Genomic DNA, 25969 nt, shown 5'->3' with positions numbered 1-25969 from the left:
CTGGGAAAGAAATGATTGGGGTGTTCCTGTCAATAAGTCTACCATATTTCCCATGTCAAACCCAGGTTTGCAATTTTTGGCTGTCTAACGTTACAAACTTTCGGATCTTATGGAGTAAGTACTCCTTGATTCTACGTCCACCACATTTGTCCCTTGTTACCAACTTCACGGTGTTTCTGGTTTGACACTGTCCCTCTTTCTAGGATCATAGATGGTATCAAAAACAATACCCATGCCAAGACAGCCAAAGGAATGCCTGTACAATTCCTGGAATTCTTGCGAAATATAAAGTATCACATGTATTAGGCTCACTCCTTGACAGCGTAGGCAAAAACAGTGTATACATGTACAGTGTAAGATACGAAGTATAAAACGATTTGAATATTGTTCCTCATACCAAGGAGGTTAATACAGGAAACCCTGCAGAGGCTAAATGTGACGTAATCCACAGAATGCATTTTTTGGTGCCTGACTGTGCCTTTCGTACATCATTAGGGAGCGGGATGGCTGCACAATCTTTGCGGGGTGACTAGGTCTATTGGCGGCCGCCGCCAGACAGCTTATATTCTCGGAGAATACAGGCTACTTTATTGGTTCAGTGACAGTCACGACAGGAATCGAGGGTGATGAGGACTGATTACTAAATCTTGTGTCTTCTATATTGCATCGCATATGGATCTGTGATGATGTTAACTGCCTGATTAACGCTTTCATATGCATCACACTGGTTGTTTGTAGTGAACTGGGCGTACGTATGAGCAAAAATTACCATATATCCTTAGATTATCAAAATGATTCGTGTTTTTTTATGATTTCAGCCCTCTACACCCAACACAGCAGGTATCTCACTGGACTGCGGCAAACTCCGTCAAACTACGCCAGATATTCGCAAACGTGCCGCAACTCGCCCGAAGCTGCAAAATATTTTAGAATATCTCATCAATTTTGCGGCAAATATCATAAGTGGACATGTTATCATCTTGTAGGAGCACCTTGTAAGACCGTATGAAACAAAAGTACAATTTTTTATGTTCTACAACAAGGATAGCAGTATTCATGTAACATACATACGCGTTTGCAACAAGAATACAGAATTCTGTTATTGAACATTGCGCTATCAAGATTATGACGTCGTCAATGACGTCACAGTAAACATGGTAACCCGTTCAGAACACAGCACAGTGGCTCAAGGTAAACACATTCTTAAAAGTCGGCGAAAGGAAATATTGTATTTTTTTACGGACCATAGTGTCAGTTTACGAACTATTTGCCATGTGCACTGTGATGTCATTGACAGACATTACCCCGTGACAAAGTCGTCGAATCTAAAGAATGATCTTTCAATGGCGTAGTGTTCGATAACATCAGAAGGGTGTGAATGATACTATTCTTGTTACAGATAATAACAAAATTTTGTATTTTGGTGTCATTTCCAGTAACCTGCTCATCTTGGCTTCATAGGCAAGTGCGTCATTGTGACCGCAAGGAGAAATTGACGCATTTTTTTCGAATTGGCGCAATTTCCTAGCACAATGGCACAGTCGACTGAGACACCCGCTTTATTCCTCACAGCGGACACATACCTGATAAAAGGTTTCAACACGTCTGTCCTATTATCCAGGTGGGGTCTTATAGCTTTTATAGACCGGCTTAGCTGAGATTATTGGTACACGAGGGCTTGGAGCTGAACCAAGCCGGTATTATATGCATCAGTCTCCATCCAAGGGCAGAATCATCAGAGAGACGCGAAATTGCCCCCACTTACCGCCCCTGACCCTGTGGCAGCTCAGTCCTGTGTGAGCGCCACCCTCCAGGCTGGTCCAAAGGGTACCGGCAACCGGTCACGGCGATGGAAACCGCATCCCTGACTTCAAAATTTATGGGCATAAGGATGTCAGAGTAGCGTCCAAGTTTATTGGTTAATTCTTTGAAAATGTTGCTTTGAATATCCTCTCAGCTATACTCTTTTCCTACGTTTTTTCAGATTCGACAGATGACTCGACGTATTTTACCAGAACAAAGAACGATTTTTTTTACATTTTTTGTTTTGTTTTGTAATACTTTTCCACCTTCCATCATACCCCAAACAAAAAATCACTGGTCACACAGATGCATGAAAAAAAGTCGTTCTTTGTCTGTGAAATCCGTCTTGCCACCTGTCAAATCTTCAGAAGTAGGAAAAGAGTATAGCTGAGCTGAGCTGAACGGTCGCTCAGTGATGCACTGATTGTTCTCATTTTGAAAGAATCAAACGCAAAGTTGATTGAAATGGAACTATTCCTCTGGCGGATGATTAGAACATGGTAGCCGGGAAGCTTCTCTACGGATCCCATCATTTGTACCTCACCTGTTTGGTCTGTACGTATGAGCGTTGCTAGGAGACGCTACTCTCTGGGGGCGTGGTTTTCTGCCAGGAGCTTACGTTCCGTCTTCATGATCGTTTTCTCCATGCAAAGCGTGCGTGTGACGTGGCTCCCGGTCGTGACGCTGGGCTAGCTGCTCTTCATAATTATCATTTAGAGTTGTAAGTCCACGGCGATGTGCGGCGAGCTGGTGGGATGTAGTGGTTTGTGTTGATGTCCACCGCCAGCCTTCAGCACGCTATAGCCAAGCTCACTGTCTCGCGCCGGTTGTGGCTAGTGGGACCGCATTGAGCCGGTTGTTGTTGTTGAATACGACAGGAAGTCCATCGTGTCTGTAGGATTCGGCCGCTGAAGTTGAAACGAAGATCGTCGTGCTACAGTGTAGACACGCTCCCCAACAACAGGAAGTCACTACTATTACTGTGGAGAGTGCTGGCAACAAATCATGGTAAGATTTTTTGTAAACATAGTGTGCCGTTCAGTTGTTCAATGTATCTTTAGCCAAAGGTAGCCAGGCGGCCACAGGAACTTCGAGTGCAACTGTCTTTGAAAACTGATATGCCAGTAGAAAAGAAAGATATCATAAGCCACGTGCACAGAAATGCCCGGTTCATAGAGTAGGCTAAGAGGACTAACCACATGGTGTTTAGGAAGTGACAGGGCGCGAGTGAGTGTTTAAAAAAAAATCACTTTCATGTTGAAGGATATCTGATTTCAGCCCAGGTACATGCAACGTGTCTTGCACTAATTTTCCTCGTCGAAGGAAGCCTGCAGCTATAATCTAAATCTAACCCACATAATGCTTTCATATGACAAAGTCCAGTAGTACAGTGATGATAGAGGTCATTATATCCAGTAATTGCTCTACTTCTGGTCCACAAGAAGAAACATTATGCCGTATTTACAGTTTTTGATGATCGGCACATCGCGGCGTTGCTGCTGGGTTTGCGTATAAATTTGTGCTTGGCAAATATTTTGTTGTGAAAAGCAAATTGTACAAAGATTAATATCAACAATGTTCCTGTGATGTTCCAACAACACAGCATTCTAGACGTATTCTGTACCTAGTCGAAAACCTATCAATGGCACTTAACGTTATATCTTTATTCAATAAGCATCAATGTTGCGCTGAACCAATACCCCCCCCCCCCCCCCCCACACACACACACACTTCAACGCCGCATCAAATTCTGCCGGTCGGGGTCGTAACTTTGGCCCTTTCTTGTGCGTACGCATTCTACACTTCCAGTTCTGACGCTGAGTACATCTAGTTAACCCGCGACCCCTACAGCATTGGCGCAAACCCCATGTGTTACAACAAAGGACGAATAGTCTGCTTGATCAAGACAATCAGACAGAGAGTTTGTACATGGTTCGGTGATAAAAGTGTAGTTGATACACGCACTCTGCTGCTAGCATGAGTATAGGGACATTAGTTTTCCTTGGCGACTTGTCTCTGGTATAAATCTAAGCCTCAGTGATAGTTTGAGTCTGCAGAATGAACATTATGTCACAAATACCACGCTGTAATGTTATGGTTGACACATCCTGTGCTTACCGGAATAGTAATACTAGTACAAAAGCAGATCTATAGGATGTAACGCTAGTTCACCTTTATTCGTGGGATAACCTATATCCGTTGTTTAAAAAAACACGGTATTAAGGGAGCGACCGACGGTGGTTTTAAACTGCAAAATTTTGAAAATACACGTATTGCAATTTAGAGCCACAGTCCGTCGAATTATTATCCCTATACACACTGTTTTTATCAAACAACGGATATAGGTTACCCCACGGATAAAGGTGAAGTAGCTTTATGTATCTAGATTACTGTATGCAAAACCGATCTTTTATCACGATACAGGTTCCTAACTATTCATACGAGTTTTAAGAGCCGATTATGCATCACATTTATTTACTTCAGAGAATATTTCTTTCTTGAAAACGCGATAATCGTGAAAAAGTGGTGACAGTATTTTGATGGTAGGTTTATTTTTTTACCCGATGAAATGAAGGACATTCAGTGTTTCTTATTTCTTCCTTTAGTGTCCACGATCATTATGTTGATCAATATGGCATGCACAGTCATTATTTAACGAGGGATGTCCATAACCATAAGATGGTTTGGTCATGCGGCAAGGTCGTCGGGGTTAACAAAAACAATACTACAAGGGACAGTCCCAGGAAGCCGAAAGAGAGGAAGACAGAAGAAACGATGGGAAGACAACATAAAAGAATGGACCGGGTTGAACTTAGCGGAAGCCATAAGAGCGGCGGAGGATAGAGACAGGTGGAGAAGAATAGTGGATTGGTTTATCTTTTAACCGATGAAACGGAGGACATTCGGTGTTCGTTCCCTCTTCCTTTAGTGCCCACGATCATTATGTTGATCATTATGGTATGCACAGTCCTTATTTAACATTATTTCCGAGGGATGTCCATAACCGCATTTAGGTACTCATTTCTACCTGAGTGAACCTGAGTGAAGCGAGGAAAGTCACGGGAAGTGCCTTTCCTAAGGGTACATAATTGAACCCGGGACCTAAGGGTTCTGGATAAACTAAACGCACATAACTGTTACGGCATGCGACCCCACTACATGTATGTAATGGGGGAGGGGTGTTATCACATTGATTCATCAAAAGGAGGTTTCAAGATGCTCTTCATGGTAACGTAATGTGATAAGAGGGCTGGTATCACAATAATTCAACATTAGGAAATTCAGTGTATCTCATTTCGGTGAATTGATGTGATGAGGGGAGTGCTATCACACTAATTCAACATTAGGAACTTCTGATGAATATCGTCTTGGTGAAGTAATGTGAGAAAGCTTTCAATTTTTCAGCTCTTACCTGCCAAAGATGGGTTCAATCTAAAGGCCGAGACAGTGGCAAAGATGTTCATGGGAAGGGTGCAAAAACAAATGTACACTCACCCCATAATCATTTATTTTCTATCTCTATCTCTATCTCTATCTCTTTCAAAGTTTCGCCCATCGTGTCGTCTCCACGTAGTGATCACGTTTTTCAATACGATTTTTTGTACAAAAAGATTAGATAAATAGACATAGCTGCAGTCCAAGATTACGCCGCTAGAGGGTTCAAACTTGTGTCACTTCTTCAGAGCACGGAAGCCATCTATCGCCAAATAATCCTAACCATAGCTTCTGTAAGACACGAGGTATCAAAACCGGAAGTCCTGCTGCAGTACCAAGAACAGCTGCCGTTTGGAAGCAAAGTCTTTTCTTCAATAGGACATGGCTTAATATGATCACATACGAATCTATCTATAGATCTATAGCCCTTTTAGTTTTGCTGTTTAACAACATAACGTTACATAACGTTACACCCATACAGACACACGTACAAAATATACATGCAAACTCCTCCAAAACATGTTATTAGGCGTCTTGGCGAAGGTAAGTACAGTCCAGCAGATATTGCCTTGGAGTGACCACATGCGGCAAGGTCACCGCAAAATGTTGTATTCAGAGCACGACTACCAGGACGTTAATCAGATTTAGACCGGGTAGCAAGCTCGAAAAATGTTCATTTGCTTGAAACGGCGTGCGTGACTGTGAACTTGTACTTCCACTTGTACCAAACGCACTCTGGTGTGAACCACAGAGAAGCCTATAAATGCATGATCCTTATCATGCTTGCTCTAAGTCAATTCTATCTTTCAACAAACCTTCCAGACTACAGAACATGAGGATTTGATGAGCTGTGTGGGTTTGTGTGGACACAGATCAACTTGATCCTGCACATAGGTCCGCTGTAGATTTTAGAATTGATAGATCAGTCCAAAGGACGATCAATCTGAAGGCTGACAGAGAATTCCCCGTGGTTCGCCGATCGGCAAATTAACGGCGTTCCCACAGCTTGGTCCAGCTTGTGTCGTGACGTTGGCACCATGCGCCTCCTGCTGCATCGGGTCATCCATGAGTAGTTCATAAGCGAGGTCAGTGCACCAACTTCTTGGAATGATGATCAACGGTTCCTACGTTTTCCAGGTATCGTACACGGGTGTTCTACTGGGATGTCCCTGCCGAAAACTCTGGTGATATTTCAAGGGAAGTTGATGTAGAGGAACACGTTACAAGTCGAAGAGTCATACTGATATTCAACTTTGCTGAAAATCAGACTTTTGGTGAGGGTTGGGAGTATAGACCATAGACTGTTTATATTTTCTAATGTACAAATACCACGGTACCTAGATTTGTGCAATTTGTCCCATATTTGCGCATGCCAGAGGAACCTGCCAACATCTATGCTCTTTATGTATCTACGCACGGCAGACGCATACGAGGACGCCAAGCTACGTACCTCCTATCTCTAGTTTGTTCAACAGTGCCTAGAAGATTTCAATGGCCAGATCACCGCATGCGCAAAGCAGATCCACCAACAGAAGGGCATGGAAGAAACTTACAGTCGCCTGCCGATGACGATGATGATGATGACAGTACAGAAGTGGTCCAAATCTCAACAAAAGTTTACTGTAGCACGCCGAAGCCAGCATTTTCATAATTTAGTTATTAGACGTGTATAACATGTACAATTTATGCTCTTCAATATATTTGGGGCGTTTATTTTTGCCTTTTGTTCATTTCGCCCGACCGGGTGTCGGATTGGAAATGTGACCCTAGCATAAGGCCATATTGTGTTCGGCGTATCTGTTTGTTTTTTGCGCGTGTGTTTGTGTATATATCCCATATGTCTTTATCTATGGCCACGTCCCACTGCGGATTGACAGGAGTTGGTCGGTTGTGGGAGTGACAGGGACTATACGGAATAATCAAAACTAACGTATTTTGCTACGTTGGTGTGTACATCACCTTTAACATTCATTCATGTGTATGTATAATTTCCTGGATAATTGCCGACCTCTAGCTACAGGAGGTAGGTTTGTAGTTGTACTAATTGGCATACAAAGTTACCCTCTGGTACCTCTAGGATCCCTTGTGAATAAAGTCTTTCCTTTGCGTAGTGATTATTATGATTTGACGACGAATTCGGGAACACACAAAAATTTGACACAATACAATTTAATGTCAACGCTGTGAAAAAGTAGTTGATATATTATGACATTTTAATTTTGGTATCTAAAAAACAGAAAATGAATATATGACTTAAGTATGTATTTGCTTGGCTTCCTATTACACACTGCCATGTATACATACATACATATCACATACATGCATGTGCATGTGGGACTTTATCTTGACTTGGAATTAGGGTACAGTCAAGCATGGAAGCACATATTACAATGTTTTGCATGTTAATCATAGTTTTGACAGCTTGGTATTTGGACTCAAATGAAATGCCGTTGACATTACCTTTACTGACTTTGACTCTACAATCTTTGGCAAGCAAGTGACATGTTTAGCATGTAAATGACTGCGCCATGACTAGCTATCAGGGACTTTAAAAACGCGACAATATATGATACGTAGCTACTTTGTTGAAAATCGGACTTTTGGAGAGATTTGGAAGTTAGAATACCGTAGACCATTTGTTTACATTTCCTAATGTACAAATCCCACTGTACCTAAATTTGTCACATCTTTGCGCATCCCCGAGGATGAACCTGCCAGCATTTATGCTCTTTTATGTATCAACGCACGGCAGACGCAAACACATCTACAGTATGTTCAACAGTTCCAAGGAGATTTCAATGGCCAGATCACCGCAAAGCAGATCCGCCATCTAGCCGGAAGCATCAAAATATGACATACCGATTGCTAACTGCGATAGAACGAGGTCCCTCTACAACAGTTAGAAGAAGATGGAGAAAGACTGCATACTGCCACATGACGTTTCAACGACCACAATCCATTCTGAGTTTCCTAAGTTATAGAGGTAAACACTAATAGTACCTGACCAGGACCCTAAATCTGCTCGGAGATTAGGTTAGCGGTGGGCACAGGAAGTGGCATTGACAATCAACCTCTCCACTCCGCTGGGAGTCGGTAATAAATGTGCCGCAGACATGACGGTGTCTTCATTCGTCACGCCATCCGGGTGGAACTCGCGCAATTAACAACCTCATTCGCCACTCAAACAGCCAATTCAGAAGATATTTACTGGTCGGCTTGTCGCGAGTGTCTAATATGCCAAACGGTGTGGCGGGAATACAAAGTCATGTTCAAGTTCCCCGCGTTGTATAGATATTATTACGGGAATAGAAAGTCATGTTCAAGTTTCCTGTATTGTATCAAGGAGCTTCTATATCAGATGTTACGGGAATATAAAGTCATGTTCAAGTTGCCTGCGTTGTATAGATGTTACGGGAATATAAAGTCATGTTCAAGTTGCCCACGTTCTGCATGGATAACTTTACTTTGCTGTCACATCCAATGTAGGTCGTCGCACGATTTTGATGTCGTAGGTAGAATTTCCAGGTAGGCTGACAGAACAATCACCCACAGGACCATAGGCAGATTTTTCCGTTAGAAGACAGCTAAATTTGAAATTCAGCAGCCTTCTTTGCAGAAAAGGCTGTACGAAACATGCGTAAAATGTTCCGAACCCTATACCCTATAAAAGTGCTCGAAGGCTCCTGAACTATCTAGTTATGGGCTTAAATTAATACAACATTACTGCCACCATCAATTGCCTCGTATTTGATCGCGTTTATCAGCTTTGAAGTGAGGCGACATCAAAGACAACCATAAATCCACTTCGTTGGTCATGTAATTCCATGATCTTCCATGTCGTTGTTCCTCTGTGGTGCCGACGCCAGGCAGAGCCACATGCATATCAACCCTCGACACTTTCACCAGAAACCGCATCTCTCTGTAACCATTCAGAGACAATTATAAAACTTTGGGCAATCTGATGCCAGTCTACATAATCTTGTCAGTTATTTTTGCTGTTTTGGTTATCTTAATCATATATTCCAGGTCAGCATACCATGCATGCGCTGGGACTTTTTTTACATGCAAATAACAGACTTATGCCATAATAGCACAGGCAATTATGCCATTCTATTTATGATGGAGTTAACGAGAAATGGTTGGGTTTTCAGATTTATATGCAATTCCCGGAATAATGCAATTGGCCGCGATGCAATTAGTTCGAGTCTACTGTATAATTCGATTTAATGTGACTGATGGAAGCTTTCTGAACGTAAAGCCTCTAAATGTCTTCTGATGCTCTGTTTTCCGTTAAATCATTCCGGTTTCCTCCTCTCTAATTATTACCTTTGCCAGAATGGCTAAGGTTATGTTTTGGGCTTGTGAGTCTGTGTGTGTGTCTGTCTGTCTGTTAACAGCATAACTCAAGAAGTCTTGGATGGATCCCGATAATATTTGGTAGGTGGGTAGGGGTCTGGAAAACGAAGGTCAAGTTCGATAATGGGCCCCCTAGCGGCTTGCTAAGGTACTGCAGCAGAACCTCAATTTTTGATATCTCGTGTTCTGGACATGCTGTGATCATGATTTTTGAGTGGTAGATAGCCCTCGAGGCAGAGAGTAAGTGCTGTGAGTTTGGGCCCCCTAGTAGCGTTTTTGGAACTGCAGGCGCCGGTTTCCTTTCAAACTTTGGATGAGAATAACTCTACAACGTGTTGACGGATCGTCATGATTTTTGGTATGTAGATAGAATGAGTGATGACTTACATAATGGTATACTAAATATGCAAATCAGCAGCTAATTTGCATAATTAATGAGGAAAAATTATAAATCCACTACATTCCATGATAGGACTTTCAAACTTGTCACATATGTAGCTGGGAAGGAGAGAAATGTCGACAGATATCAATTATGCAAATGATGACCTCATTTGCATAATTAATGAGAAAATATGAACATGTTGACGGATCATCATGTTTTTTTGTATGTAGGTAGCGTAAGTGAAGACCTACATAATGAGATAACAATTATGCAAATCAACAGCTAATTTGCATAATTAATGAGGATATTTCATAAATTCACTACATTCCATGATAGGGCTTTAAAACTTGTCACATATGTAGCTGAGAAAGAGAGAAATGTCAATACATATTTATCATGCAAATGATGATCTCATTTGCATAATTAATGAGAAAATATTAACGTGTGGACGGATCGTCATGATTTTCGGCATGTAGATAGCCTAAATGAAGACTTATATAATGTGATACTTATTATGCAAGTTAACAGCTAATTTGCATAATTGATTAGGAAAAGTTCATAAATCCACTGCATTCCATTATAGTACTTTCATCAAAGTTGTCACATATGTAACTGAGAAAGAGGGAAGAGAGTAAGAGGTGTATTTAAAGACTTTGAAAGAGAATAAGTCAAGAATGGATCAAAGGATCATCATGGTTTTTGGTATGCTGATAGCTTAAGTAATGCTTGATACAATTTGATATCAATTAATTATAAATTGGGATCTAATTTGCATAATAAATGCCGAAATTTTATAAACCAACTCCAAGCATTTAATCATAAAGAAAATGAAATGAGTAACGCATTTGTCTACAGACATCATTCTACATAACAAACCTGGTTTATTTGGCAAAGGTGTGTGTTCGTGGAACTCTAGTTCTTAACTGAACTTGTAAAACTTGTATTGTATTTTATTGTATTGACTGCTGTTTGCGACAAGCTAACTTCGCTAGCATGTCATCTGACAATATTTGTCCAATTTCTATAATTATTTTTCCGGGACAAGATAATTAACTTGTCGGGACTGTTAGAGGCTAAGAATTCCACACGGACCTCATACGGATCCGGACTTGAATATGATAGAACTTTATTTGCAAGTTAATGGCCGAAGGTATAAACACAGGAGATATACAAGTAAAATGAACGGTGATTAACATTGTTGTGAAAAGAGTCTACTCGAATACTAGTGTTGGTTTTATCTAAACTGGTTGGGTTTTATCTATTAACATTCACCGAAAAAGATCCGAGAGGTGTGGGCAACAGGATTTATACGTCCTTTACAAGGCCCACACCTCCAGTAACAGTTAAAAACTAACTATAAACAATAGGAAATAGGCAAATAAGAGCTAAGTACTTAATGGGTTTGACTTCTTGTATATATACGCACGTGTGAACCTACCTATAGAACTTGCTGTTTGACGTTCTAACCACGCGTGAAAGAACAGCTCTTACGAGAACCATGCATCATTGTCGGGTGGGCTGGCACGGCTTGATAATCTCAGAGGTCTTTAGGCGTGTCGGACAGCCTCAACCGTTAACTCATACTGAAATGTGAGGTATGAGAGATGCATACACTGCAATAAGTCTTACGAGAACCATACATCACCTTAAAAGGTGGGTTCACACTTGTGTCCATGTTCAAGTCCGTATGAGGTGCGTATGGAATCCGTAGCCTCTCCCAGGCCAATATATAGAAATTGGACAAATATAACTAGATGACATGCCAGAGGACTTACTTGGTCGCAAACTCCTCGCACGTACAGCTAACTTCTCTGGAATGTAATTTTCCTACGTGTGCCCAATTTCTATTATTTTTCCAGCGACCTGTGGAATCTGGTAAACTTTCATACAGACCTCATACGGCATTGAATAGAGTTTGTTGTTTGACGTTCTAACCACGCGTGAAAGAACAAGCCTTACGAGAACCATACATCACTGTCGGGTGGGCTGGCACGGTTTGGTGATCTCAGAGGTCTTTAGGCGTGTCGGACAGCCTCAACCGTAACTCAGACTGAAATGTGAGGTATGAGAGATGCATACACCGCAAAATAAGTTATTGTAGACGCGTTTTTCACAGCTTGAAACAAAGTCAGATGATGTTGCCTCATGATTTGTTCGAACTGCAATCGTTCAAGTTCATGCGCGTAATGTAACATGTGTATTAAGAAGGAGATTTAGAAGTTGAGGTGTCTCTATGACTTTTAGACAGTTGCAAATCAATCGCCCGATTAGATATATTTTTTGCCATGTCTTTGTATAATCAGCGAAGAGTCACCGAATATCCGTTTTTGCCTGTCAATTTGATCCAATGAACTGGAGCGTTTGTTCCATTTCCCTGCACCTGCGGTTTTGGATTAAGAAACAAAGACTTTACAAGATTGGCCGGATTAATTACTTCGACCATATGGGTCCTGAAATGCTTTTGTCCTATATTTCTTTCTTTCCGTGCGAATTTCCGCTCATTTGCGCGGTAGATCTTTGATACCCAACCCCCGCAGCACGTCTGTACCTTTACTGATATCGTTCTATTGACACATATGACGCAGGAGTAGTCGGAACCTGTGGGTTGAGGCTGGGGGTCGACATGTGTTTGATTGATTGATTGATTGATTGATTGATTGATTGATTGATTAAAATTGCAAACAGTACAGTACAAGTGGGTCACAGGCAGCAGTTGGATAAGCTGAAAATGTCACAATGTCAATGACTCAACTTGTATTTCATTTTTGCAATAAATGGCCTCGCATCCTTTTATAATTGAGTTGATGCATGTCTAATGTCCGCTGAAAATGTATTGTAATATGTTGTCCCTCTGTATGCAAATGTGCGGTGGCCAGCTAGCTGTGTTCGTGTAATTGGGTTTATGAAGCAAAGAGGCTTGTCTGGTGTTGTGGCTATGTAACAGGTGGTCATGTACAAATGTGGCATCCAAGTATGTTGGGACAAGCCCGTTAATACATTCAAAAACCATAACACACATGTTTGATCCTGACAGATACGTACAAGGATTTTTAATTACTAGTATATTTGGCGGATACCGGTGGATCCTGGATCCGGCATCGGACACCGTTATTTGGAACCCTGATGCCGGATCCGCCTGTATCCGCCAAAATACTGACAATATCTATACGTATCTGCCAGGATACGAGGTCATTTCGTGCAAATGTCCTTAGTCAAAAAGGTTATGTTTTGGATTTATGTACATTTATGTACGTGGTCTAGCAGCATAACACAGCAAGCCATGGATTTGGCGCGCTATCTTCTCCAAGCATAATTGCTTGCTTCTGCGTGCCCTTGGACGAAGCTATCTGTACAACAGAAAGGTCGTGTGTAATTGGAGAGGTAAGTTCCACGTATCTGAAAAGTTTCCACGATCAGAGAAACGACATACACGAAACGCGAAGCGGTCGTGATTTAACTTTAGCACTTAAACACAACGTGGTCACGACTTGTCTCGATAGAGATGAGTTATCTTGATCTTCGAGCTCCTTCACTTGAAAAACTGACAAGTTTTGCAAGGGATGTCTTTTAACTCACGCTGCCCTTCTTATGTCTACAAGGGAAACAAACACGTGGTCGGCACAGACGCAAAGCACCGTTTTAGTAGTTAGCAGTGTTGGTGTTATCTACACGAATGGCGTATAGGTGCCGCGAAGTCTGGGAAGTATAAGCCTCCTTCTTATCTTTGTCTCGGAAAGACAAGGAAGAAATCTGTCAGTGGAATCTTTAATAGAAAGTTTTTTTTTTTCTATGACACTAGGAGACTCCTGTGTTACACAATATGTCGCTGTCAGGGACTGATCGGGACCTCTCGCCGGTGTCTGACTATTTCAAGGGCTGCTAGAAGTGTGATTTGATCAGGCTATTGCTTATGGCAGATGAAAGGACATATTCATTTAGGCAATGTATTCCATCACCAAACAGGATCAGATATACGAAATGAGTAGCATTTTTCTTACCCGCAAAATGAGCTTCATCGTGGTCAGCTAAAACTTGCCATTTGCCCCCGGTTGAAAGATAACACATTTGCTTCATACCAAAGAGGTTTAATAGGATGCATGAAAGCGTCGATGAGTAAGATCTGCCGGCAGGCTTAATAAACGGATATCGTCCGTTGGCAAGAAATATGTTGTCACTCGTGCCTTAACTAGATTCCGAGACGACAGCGCCGTTGATGACTTGAGCACTTAAATGTCAACTTCGTGTTTAGATCATTCTTGCCTTCCATATTTTCAGAAGGTCAAGGTACAATATCAATCGATGGAATGCGATGGAACGTACTCAGTTGTAACGTCTTTGAAGAACATGTTACGAAACACAAACGAGTAACTATGGACTGACTAAGTCGATTGTGGAATAGTAAATTATTGCATTATTGTAAATAATTATGTTTAATGGAAGACCTCTTGACCTCCTCCAAACCTTGAACCCTTGAAAACCGGCCGAAGGGATACTAGTTTGTAACTCAAGGCTAAATAAAGGTTGAAAAAAATCAATAAATGTTTGAAGCCTTCAGACGAACTCCAAATAGAATGCGTTCTAGAAGGTTGCACTGTGATCAGTGTGCCCACAGTTGTCAAACATTTTACCTTCGCCAAGAAGGTTATCTTTGGCAGCATTTGAACGTTTGCTTGTATGGATGGAAGGATGTTGTTGAACAGCGTAACTAAAGAAGCTGTGAATAGAGTATAATGGGATTTGGTACGTGATTAAGCTTTCCGCAATGAAATGATAAGTCTTGGGGGGGGGGGGGAACTTTCCTTTACTGCAGCAGAACGTCCGTTTTGCTATCTCGTACTCTGGACAAAAAATTGTAGTGATGTTTTAGTGTTAAAACAGCTGTGCTGCACGTAAAAAAGTGACATGCTTTTTGTTCTTGCATGTAACATGTTCAGCAAAGATGAAATTGAGTCTAGGAAAACATATTCCTGACAAAACAACTTGTCTATTTGTTTGTTACAGTACGGGTTCATCCACTGTGTGCTGGGGGATCTGGTGGTTCGTGGCTTCGGGGAGTCGACATGGCAGCGCATCGTGTAAGTATATAATTCAAGTACATGAACAATTCTGACAGGGCAAAGTTAGTAATATAGGCAGGCGCCCAGGGTCCTACCTTACGTAAGACCATTTCTGAGCAAATGTAGGTGAAATCTAACATTGATGAGACACTGCAGGGTGTAGACTTGGTCAATTTTTCAATCCCGTAGGGACCAGTAGTTTGAAGTGGTACAGTACTGGTACCTGTCTGATTCAAAATGTCGGCATCAGAATTCCAGAGGAAATGTTATGAGGAAAAAACTTGAAACCAACACTATGTTAAATGTCTAAAACGGCAGTGAAGGTAAGTTTTCTTGACTTAAAACGAGCATAATATGTCGACAACCTATACGCAATACCACTATCAGTCACAGTCTGTGGACATGCGTTTCAATATATGGTACAAAAAACTTGAGCAACAACAGCGACACAGTAAGATCTAGTATTTGCTCAGCGAATGCTGTTCAAAAGTAAATACCATGAGATTTAGAAGAGCGTTACAGAATACAGTAATGTATTTACGTCCATAAAGTAGTTAATATTGGTGTACAAAAACAGTTTTCTTAACGTGCTACACCACAGTTGTTATCTTTGTGGAACACCTTTTTCTGTTAACACTTCGTCAAAGCCCAACACGCCAAAGCACAGCAGCAGGATACAAGATGACTTTAGCTTAATATGCGCTGACTACAGTTGTGGACACTTTGAGCCATGTTTGTATCTTTAGAGCACCCTTGACTACAAAGCTCCACGTCAATACGGCTCTGGCTAGTGGCAGAAAATAATCGTAACGAGTTTTGGGCACAGCGCCATTTTCCAGCTCACCGTGATCGTTAGTTTCATCTTCCGTCGCTATTTCACCACTATTTAAACAGACGGTACGTTCGTCAAATGCGCTGCTGAATATACCTTAAATGCTCCTGCGAAACAGAGTGCACTGTAGAGCCCAAGGAGCACCAGGGGTCTTAAGCTTGATAGGGCTACAAGGTCATTTCGGCCCTTAAGAGCACCAACTGTATATTCGTGCAAGCTTTTAAGAAAGAAAACACCTTCTTGTGTGGGAATTAAGGAGATCAGCGCTGTCTATTTCTGTTAGGTGACGACGTGCTCTTGATGTACAGTTGAAAGGTATGCCACAGCAAGTACATTGTACGGATTGCATCAGCGCGCATTGATTTTCGCCTGATTTCGGAAAAAAAAGATGTTTTGTCGCCCTTTAGAGATGGTCAACATGAGAAGAAAATACGAAAAATGTGAAAATATGTCGTCAGGTAGCATTAAGTGCACTGACATGTAGAAGTGACACTAGTAAGGTAGCCATGAGGATACTGTTGTAGACTGAAGTTCAACTAGCTTGCAATTGGTAGTTGCGTCACGTAACTAGTGTGGCAGCCATGAATGTAGTTGTAGTGATTCTACATGTCGTCTTGAAGACAGGAATAAAAGACGTATTGGCACGCTTACAACAACTATGGTTTCTATGTTAAAAATTCAGTCATCTTGTTTTTATCTATTCTAATCTGAAGAGGACGTCATCCATGAAAAATGTACTGCTGTCGCTTCACGTTTTCTCAGTTCCGAGACGCCAGAACTAATGCAAAGTTAAACTGATATCAGATACATACACGACAGTGCTGCTTACAGTCTTATCTTAAACTGCCAGTCGAGATCAGTAGATAGCTTGTTTGTGTATGCCTTGCAGACTAACAATACAGTATTCAAGCCACACCAAATCTGCCAAGTCTAGTCATCGTATTTTTAAGCGAGTATCTCACTGAGATTGTGCCAAATCGCACAAGGAAAAAAGTGCACTCAGTCCAACTTTGCAAATTTCCCTTGCGATCACACTGACGTGCTATGAATTTGGGCACAGTCCTGTGAGATACTCGCTTAAGTTAGCACACCTAAAACTTTGGAAAACAGCCATCGTCAATATACATCCAAAGTATCCGAAGGGCTTTCAAGCAATTTGGGCATTCAAGATCCCATTAAAAAGCTATTACTAGACGCAGCAAGTACATATCTCTTAACAGTTTCCGCTGTGTAGTCAATAGCTGTTACGGAAGGATGCATCACACTCGTTATCAAGTTCAAACAGATTCGACGTACTCCTCAATTTACAGAAAATAGAAATGACCTCGCAGTGTGTGGTCAGAATGAAAAGGAAGGCTGAGAGGTTTACTTAGTTTGCGGGCTTCGCCCCCACACATGGTGGAGCCAACGTACATTGTAGGTATCTAGTAGAATATCTATATGGCCTTGTTCTTTGGGTGAATTTTCACATTCATCTTATGCAGTGAGAATCCCCGAGGAAACTGATTCTAACTATACCGCAAAACACAGCGTGTAAGACCTGTTATTTTCTGAGTTTGATTATACGGTCTCGGTAAATTGTTTCCTGACGTAGGACAGCGATCAATCCTTTTAACATGGGGTCAGCCCCGGATGTACAACTGCATCTTGAAATGTTTTGTTAACACTTCATCCCTCTATTCTAGTACCATTTCATCATGACGTCTTTAGTATGATGATACGTTTGGCAAAGAGACTTGTATTTCAATCTGTTCACGCCTCTCTTTCTTCCTCTTTCATTCTTTCTCTCCATCCCTCTTCCCCTCTCACTATGGAGTGCAGCTAGTTTGGCGAATTTTGCAAGTTACTCCCTTGCCATTTTGAAAATTTCTTTTAAAACTTGTGATTGTAAAGCCAGTAAATCAGCATTTTTTTATGGTGGCTATGTTGCTTCACTCAGTATGTGCTTCCTTTCAGAAAGAACGCTGGAATCGAGCTAGGAGGCGGGACGTTTTTGATGCATAAAGTATACAGTGATGACGACACCTGGAGGCTACTGAATGCCATATCCGAGCATCTGGGTAGAGATCTCATTTCCTCTAAACTATCTAGGTTGTCATTGTTAGCCCATCGCCAAGGGAGTGAAATGTTGCTTGTGGCTTGCTGAACTGTTTTCGCCGTGTCTGTACGTTTTCATGGTGTGTGTCCACATTTCAAATGCTATAAAGTTGTATGTAGGAAACTTCTATGAAAGTTTCGTTCGCTATCCATGCAAACACTACTGTGCCATTAGAACAGTTGGTGTCACAAAGTGTTGGCAGTTTATGATTTGGGTTTCAGATGAAAGGTGTGTAGCGTGTAAAGAATCGTTCACATTTCGCATGCTATAAAGTTGCATGTACTGTCGGAATCTTCTATGGAGGTTTCGATCGCAATCCGTGCAAACTCTACTGCACCATTAGCACGGTTGGTGTCGGAAAGTTTCCGAGTTTATGATTTGAGATTCAAATAAAAGTTGTAAAGGGACCTTTACTTCTTAAACGCCCACAGGTTCCCAGAATCTCCCACCCACAAATGACGTAAATTGAGCCTCCATTTATTCTGCTAAGAGGTGATAAATCAAGAAGTTTTCAGGCTAAGTCAGCCCAGAGCAGCAGTGTGGATAACGGCCCAGAATGCTGACGTCACGGCCATTGGGAGCTGTTAATGATGAGCTTTTCAAAATGATTTGTACGCCTTTTAAGGCTATCAAACGTACGTTTTTTTTAATGCCGAGACGCCTGCACTTAGCAGTTAACACGCCTACGTAGATTAACAGATAAGCAAAGGATTGCCTCGTAACCTATTCTGACAGGTGATAATAACGCTCGACGTTAAGCAGGGGGCTAACTCTGGCGCCGTCTCTGTTTTCTTAATACCAACCCTTGCGGCAACAATTTTTTTTGAAACATGAAATATGCACAGATAATTGTTTATCATATGAAAACATTCAGAAAATGAAATGATAACAACACAGTATTCATTGACCGCGGAACTACCAACGGTATCTTTTCTATTTACTTGAGTACAAAGATAGCCATGCTACGTAGACAAATATCATTGCACCCTCTGATTGGTTAGGGGAATATATTTTTCCCAAGTGGTATAACTCATGTGTAGAACATTCAGTACCTTTCATATAACTTTTTCTCTATAGCCTTATGACATTGCCATGGAGCCCCTGTGAGTGACCATCAAACTAAAAGACAAAATGTTTTGTAGCACACGAAGTCTATACCTTCTAGCGTCCCCCATGTTGAACTTCGCTTTCTCGCGTTATTACAGAAATCTCGCGAGAGGCCGTGTTGGAATCCATGGGAGAACACTTCGTCCGGTACTGCATAGAGTACGGCTTCGGTAGCCTGCTCAGGGTCCTCGGTGGGAGCCTGAAGGACTTCCTGTGTAACCTGGACAGCTTGCACGAACACCTGGCCAGCACCTACCCGGGCATCCGTTCCCCTTCTTTCTGCTGCACAGAGGGACCTGATGACACTCTTTTTCTGCACTACTATAGCGAAAGATCTGGTAAGTCGTCGTCAAAGAATTAATGTTATAGTTTCAGGGAAGATAACCTGTAACTGTTTTTACACACTCTCTCGCTGGCTGCATTAATGATCCCCTCCCTCCTAGGGTGGCAACTGTAGCAGCGGCAACTGTAGAAGCGTGATTTTAGTCAGGCTACAGGCAAGAAGGTGTTAGTCTTTGCAAAACGATAATTGAAAATTCTTAAGATACTTTAGTATTGATGGTTTGCGCCTGTTGCTCTTGTGATGATTGTGATTAGCGTCATATGGTCGTTGAGATAAAAAGGTATAAACTCAGTCACGTTTGCGACCACATCCTTGCTAAAACCACATCATGCGGCTTTTTCCAATTGGGACCTAAGCCTCAGGGGTGAGCCTAATGGTATAGTATTGTTTGTATTTAGGGCTCTATCCAATCGTGAAAGGCCTGGTCCGCATGATCGCTAAGGAGTTCTTCAACGTCAGTGTCGCCGTCGACGTAGTTTCAGAGGAGCGTGAGCTGACGTCATGCCAGGGACAGGTCGTGACGTTTTCCATACGTCATCTCAGCTGCAACGGTGATCCCCCTGGGGACGAGAAGAGACTGAGCAGTGGGACGATCTGTCCCACCACCAGCAGCGACCCTAAGGACCTCCCGCTCAGCGTGGACACGTTTAATGACATCTTCCCCTTCCATGTCATGCTGGACAGAGATTTGAAGGTCGTGCAGATGGGACGCAGCCTCCAGAGGTTGTTGAAGGGTAACGTCACATCAGCCGAGCTGAGATTCCAAGACATCTTCGAGATCATCCGTCCGAAGGTGGAATCCCTCTTCAGTGACATAGTGAGACATCTCAACACGATATACGTTGTGAGAACGGTCCAAGGAATCATCAACAAGGGGAAAGATTGTACAGCACAAGCTTGCGAAGGAGCAAGTAACTCTGCCAGCGTGGACTTGGATGAGTCGACTCTAAAGCTGAAGGGGGAGATGGTTTTTGTTACAGAATCGGACATGCTTCTTTTCCTGTGTTCGCCTCGCGTTAAAGACTTGTCGGAGTTTTTGAGAAAGGGTCTTTACTTCAGTGACACGCCGCTTCACGACAGCAGCCGGGACGTCCTGATGGTGAACTACCTGCGCAGGAGGGAGAGGGACCTGCTGGACAAGATAGAGGATGTCGGGAACCAGCTCCGGAAACTCCAGGGGAAGCTGAGTGAAGACAAACGTCGCACGGAGGAACTGCTGCATTCTATCCTCCCATCAAATGCGGTATGAACCCTGATTGTTATACATCTGAAAAATGTGTACTATATTTTTGTACGCAAGGCCGACAAATAATCATGTCTTTTTCGAATGGAAGTTTAAGGTAAGTAGAGTGTAGTATCTGCAGTGGCATTATTACAGGTTTGTGTGTTGGTATTACTTTTGTGTGAAGGTCAGAGTTTTTTCGGTTAATGGTTTCGTCATTCAACATGGTGGCACCCATGGACGCCAATGAAGACAAAACAGGGTTACCTACCTACCTTATATACCTAAACAGATTTTGCTCTCGCAAATTTGTAATCATTAGTACAGGCAAACACATCGCAGTATACATTGGATATTTTTCATATACTTTTAAACTTTGTGTGATATTATATTTGTCTGGTCTAAGTTTTGAATAATGTCACCAGCTGGAGTGACTATAACGTTAGTAAAGCTGAGAAAATTCACATGATACACACTTGGGTGACTACCCATATCTCTCTTAAAAATGTGTGCAGGATTCACTATCTTTAGGAAGAGACACTAGTGAAAGTTAGCGGAAGATGCCTGAAACGTCTGACTGTTTCCAACATTATATCCTGTCATTTGGTGTATCGTCGCACCTGGATGTATAACCTTTATCGACATAACATTGCACACTGTCAAGTTGCTTGAGTAACTCCTATTTAAAATATAGGTACATTGTTGATATCACGACCTTAGGTGCAGAGTCTAGTGTCCAACAGTCCAGTCGAGGCCGAGGCCCACCCCGTGGTGTCCATCCTCTTCTCGGACATCGTCAACTTCACGGGCATCTGTGAGAGGGTGGAGCCCATGGACATCGTGCGCATGCTCAACAAGTTGTACACAAGCTTTGACGTGCTCAGCAAACTGAACGAACTGTACAAGGTCAGATTTTCTCGCTGTTTGATTGTGGTTTGCTTTGGTTTCTGTGTCATTGTAAGCCACAAACGTTAACTTTACAAACGATTGATATAAACAATATTTTGCCGTGTGTTTATTAGCTTTACGCTAACCTTTTTATATCATAACGAGTACAATGCTTTGTAAATGTACTCAGCACAGGCAAGGCTTGGCTCCCAATTGCACCGGTGTCCGTCAGGGATGTAGCCCTGGCCGGGCTTCGAAGCAACAAATTTGCCCCAGTGGACTGCCGGATACCAGGTGACACCCCTCGGTGTACCCCACGGATAGGTCACGGCACGGCATCTATTTGTCACCTGGTGCCGGGCCGATTTTAACACAGACTTAAAACGAACCCGGGGCCCGGCCATACTCAAGTCTATCCCGGGAACCGCAGGGTACTAGTATCCCACGGGGCCACGTAGGGGTCATGCCACAAGTGTCCCCAAACAGTCCGTGAACTACCCGGCAGCGCCCTTTTCCCAATTGGGACCCCTCAGTTAGTGAGCGCATTGAGCGCGTCTAGACGTCTGCAAACGGTAACGCAACATTTTGACGGGTTGTCAGTTCACGATATACATGTAGACGAAATGGAATGCCTAATGGATGATTTAAAATGGCAAACTCGTTAAAAGATGCCGGTGCGGGGCCCAAATCTAATCATGCCGACGTTTCATCAAGACCTACCCGCATACAAATATAAATACAATCCATCCAAGCCTTCACGAACAATCGTGTTAGCGGAAAGAAAGGCAAACAAACGAACGCTGTCACGAACACAACCCCCATCGTTCATGGAGGCAATTAGCGCGTTTGCTTCAGCGAATATCTGGCACTGGAATGACGAGCGAGAAAATATAACCTATTCAAACGCCGTCTCAAATTTTCGTCAAGTTGAAACGTGTTACGCCCGAAGGCGTGTTGTAAAAATAAATGCCGGGAATTGGAGAAACGTCCGTAGTACTTTATATAAAGTACTAGTTTTAATCAGTCATCAGAGGACCCGTATCAACTGCTGACGCATGTAAGCCGTAGACCATGTCTCTCCTGGATGTTCTATATTTGTGACAGGACTTCCAGCTGGCTCTCCCGTATTGCCAATTAGTATGTCTGCCAGTCTGTCTATTTTTCTGTGCCTCTTTAACGCGCAGAAAGGGGTAGAAAAAGAGCCATAATCTATAATTTACTTGTCCAAGCGGCTCTTACTTGTTCGTGCAGCAAGAGCGCCGTCTAGAGGAACAAGAAATATGTGCACCCTGTATCGACTGGTGATGTTGTATCGTAGGTGGAAACAATCGGTGACGCCTATATGGTGGCGGGAGGGATTCCTGAGAAGGTGGATGATCATGCTGACAGAGTCGTTACCATGGCAGTGGGGATGATGGATGTCTCCAGGACAGTGACGTCACCGGACGGGGACAAGCCTATATCCGTAGGTCAATGACAGTATATACATATATATATATATATATATATATATATATATATATATATATATATATATATATATATATATATATATATATATATCATGAAAAGATCTGTTCACAATTTCAGACTACCATTAGAGCTACTTTTGATATATGAATCACATCTTGCCCCTATGATATACATGTCGCACTTTTAGAGTATTCCAAGAGTAGAAAGGTCTGCATCATTTAGCCTACCTTCATGAATCGTTAATGCTATATTGTCATGTAATATCTAACTTGGTTTTGCTTCGCACTGCAGCTAGGTGTCGCTGCTGCAATGTGAAGAATGCGGTCCCAAACGTGCATGAGTTTATACACCCCTCAAATCACGGTTCACGACTAACGTAACAGTAGAACCAGTCAGTATTGCCCTGAGTAAGATGCCAGGCGGTCCCTGAAACGTTGTCTACGTATCTGGGGTTTTGAATGTGTACAGAAAACTCTGTTATCCAGCATGTCTTTACCATTTCAGACCAGAGTCCCTGAAATGTTGTATATGCATCTGCGGTTTTGAATGTGTACAGAAAACTCTGTAAACCAGCATGTCTTTACCATTTCAGATCCGAGTGGGCGTCCACTCCGGGCCGTGCATGGCAGGCGTGGTGGGTACCACCATGCCCCGGTACTGTCTGTTCGGAAACACCGTCAGTCTGGCCAGCAAGATGGAGAGCTGTAGCCAACCCGGCAAGATCAACATCAGCGATGCAACCAAAATGTAAAATGTTTTGATTTCAGACAGCTTTGTTTGCAAAATGAAATCCACAACATACCTTTCTTTTCAAACCGCAAACCCATCCATTCCATAAAGAATTGTGTTCAATATGAAAATATGAATTTGCGGTTCCATTTGTCGTGCGTCGGCATATTTGTTTGCTTGAACCTTTATTTATTCATGAGAAGCTCAAATCGGCCAGCAGGCCGCTTTTCATTGAGGTCATGAGGGAGGTAAGGGTCAGATAAAATATAATGGAGATAATATAACTCTATTGTAGAATATCCAAGTGCTCTATGACAGAATCAACCACAGATAACGATCGAAGATATATATCTGCATGCTATAAATATTGATTTGTAAATTGTAACGTTTTGACAAATCTTCCTTATATGTTTTAGGTGTCTCCATAAAGGCAGCTATATATTTGAAGAAAACATGTCCTCCAGTCTTCCGATACGCAGCTACTTCGTGCAGGCGTCATACCGGGCACCAGATTCCCCAGTAACGCCGAGGAGCCCCCTAGCGGCCAGCATGGGACTGTTCCTGACGCCCCAACCTTCTCCGTGCGTTACACCAGAAACTACGCCGCTCCAGAGTCCGTGCCTCAGCAGGAGGAACTCAGAATTATTCGACATAACAGCAGCAGTAGAGGTCAGACATAGTATTTGACAGTATTTTAGGACACGGGACCGTCTGTGTTGGAAGTTCAGCACCAGCACCATATGTAACGATAGTCCAGTCCAAGGGGCAGTATATGATGGTAGTTCAGCACCAGGGACATTATGTGATGGTAGTTTAGTACCAGGGGCAGTGTGTGATGGTAGTTCAGCACCAAGGGTAGTGTGTGTTGGTAGTTCAGCACCAGGAACATTATGTGATGGTAGTTCAGCACCAGGGACAGTATGTGATGGTAGTTCAGCACCAGGGACAGTGTGTAACGGTAGTTCAGTAGTAAGTAGAGTGTGTGATGGTAGTTCAGTACCAGGGACAGTGTGTGATGGTAGTTCAGTCCCAGGGACAGTATGTGATGGTAGTTTAGTACCAGGGGCAGTGTGTGATGGTAGTTCAGCACCAAGGGTAGTGTGTGTTGGTAGTTCAGCACCAGGAACATTATGTGATGGTAGTTCAGCACCAGGGACAGTATGTGATGGTAGTTCAGCACCAGGGACAGTGTGTAACGGTAGTTCAGTAGTAAGTAGAGTGTCTGATGGTAGTTCAGTACCAGTGACAGTGTGTGATGGTAGTTCAGCACCAGGAAAGTGTGTGATGGTAGTTCAGCACCAGGAAAGTGTGTGATGGTAGTTCAGCATCAGGGACAGTTTGTGATGGTAGTTTAGCACCAGGGACATGGTGTGATGGTAGTTCAGCACCAGGGACAGTGTGTGATGGTAGCTCAGTACCAGGGACAGTGTCTGATGGTAGTTCATCAAAGTGCGATATGGAACTGGAAGCACCAGATATTGTGTGTGATGGTAGTAGAATTTCATATAGGGAACCGAAATACCTTAAAAGTTCCGTTAATTCTTGTGACTTTTCTCTTTTTAGGGCCTTTCCCTAAAAGTAAGTTGTCCGGAAGAAGACCGGACAAGGCAAGAAATGGTTGACCGGAAGTGCACATTCTATTCCAAGATGGCGGACCAACTGCGCCGGAAGTTGATGCGCGTAGAGTTGGGGAGCCCCCGGCGGAAGCTGTCACAGCGGAAAAAAGGAAGAAGTTCCAGTCTTCATGCGAAGGATAAGAGGTTTTCACGGAGCCTCACAAATCTCGGTAAATTGTGGGAAGGCCAAGAGTGAGTAAGTGTCTCTGGGGAGGACAGAGATACTGTACCACAGAAACTGACACATAAAACCGAAAAGGTCTTCCGAAGATGTGCCATTATAAAACTATCACAAAGTGTGATCTATCAACAATATTATATTTGGCTATCGGTAGCCTGGAAAACGTATACCAATAATAAGTCAATAACTTTTAAGGCACCAATGACATTAAGTTTTCTATATATTCATTTTCAAACGACGTCAAGGCAAATCCTCTGACTACAGAGTGGTTTGGGTACCAGTCGCTAGTCGTCTCTCCTAGTCTACGTCTGGAAAACGCAATGTTGACTTTCTGTTGTTCTGATCGGACATCGTCCCTAGCCGATGTATGACAGGCATTGTTCACGGTCGTCGTCTTCTGCATACACATTTCCCTATCTTGAGTGTACGTGTGTTGATCCGATTAAA

General features: G+C 42.6%; 1 protein-coding gene across 1 annotated transcript; it reads left to right on the top strand.

Moving 5' to 3' along the window:
• The first annotated feature begins 1467 nt into the window (after window positions 1-1467).
• On the top strand, window positions 1468-24412 carry LOC118419398 (guanylate cyclase soluble subunit beta-1-like). The gene is made up of 10 exons (XM_035825765.1): window positions 1468-1621; window positions 2682-2811; window positions 14978-15051; window positions 17822-17925; window positions 19169-19408; window positions 19812-20656; window positions 21356-21541; window positions 22842-22988; window positions 23589-23743; window positions 24142-24412. The coding sequence occupies exons 2-10, from the start codon at window positions 2809-2811 to the stop codon at window positions 24410-24412; spliced, it is 2025 nt and encodes a 674-aa protein (XP_035681658.1). The 5' UTR covers window positions 1468-1621; window positions 2682-2808.
• The last annotated feature ends 1557 nt before the right edge of the window (window positions 24413-25969 follow it).

This window comes from Branchiostoma floridae, chromosome 7 (genome assembly GCF_000003815.2).
Source record: "Branchiostoma floridae strain S238N-H82 chromosome 7, Bfl_VNyyK, whole genome shotgun sequence".
NCBI lineage: Eukaryota > Metazoa > Chordata > Leptocardii > Amphioxiformes > Branchiostomatidae > Branchiostoma > Branchiostoma floridae.
The sequence above is the reverse complement of the archived record's forward strand: the minus strand, read 5'-3'. Positions and strand labels throughout refer to the sequence as shown.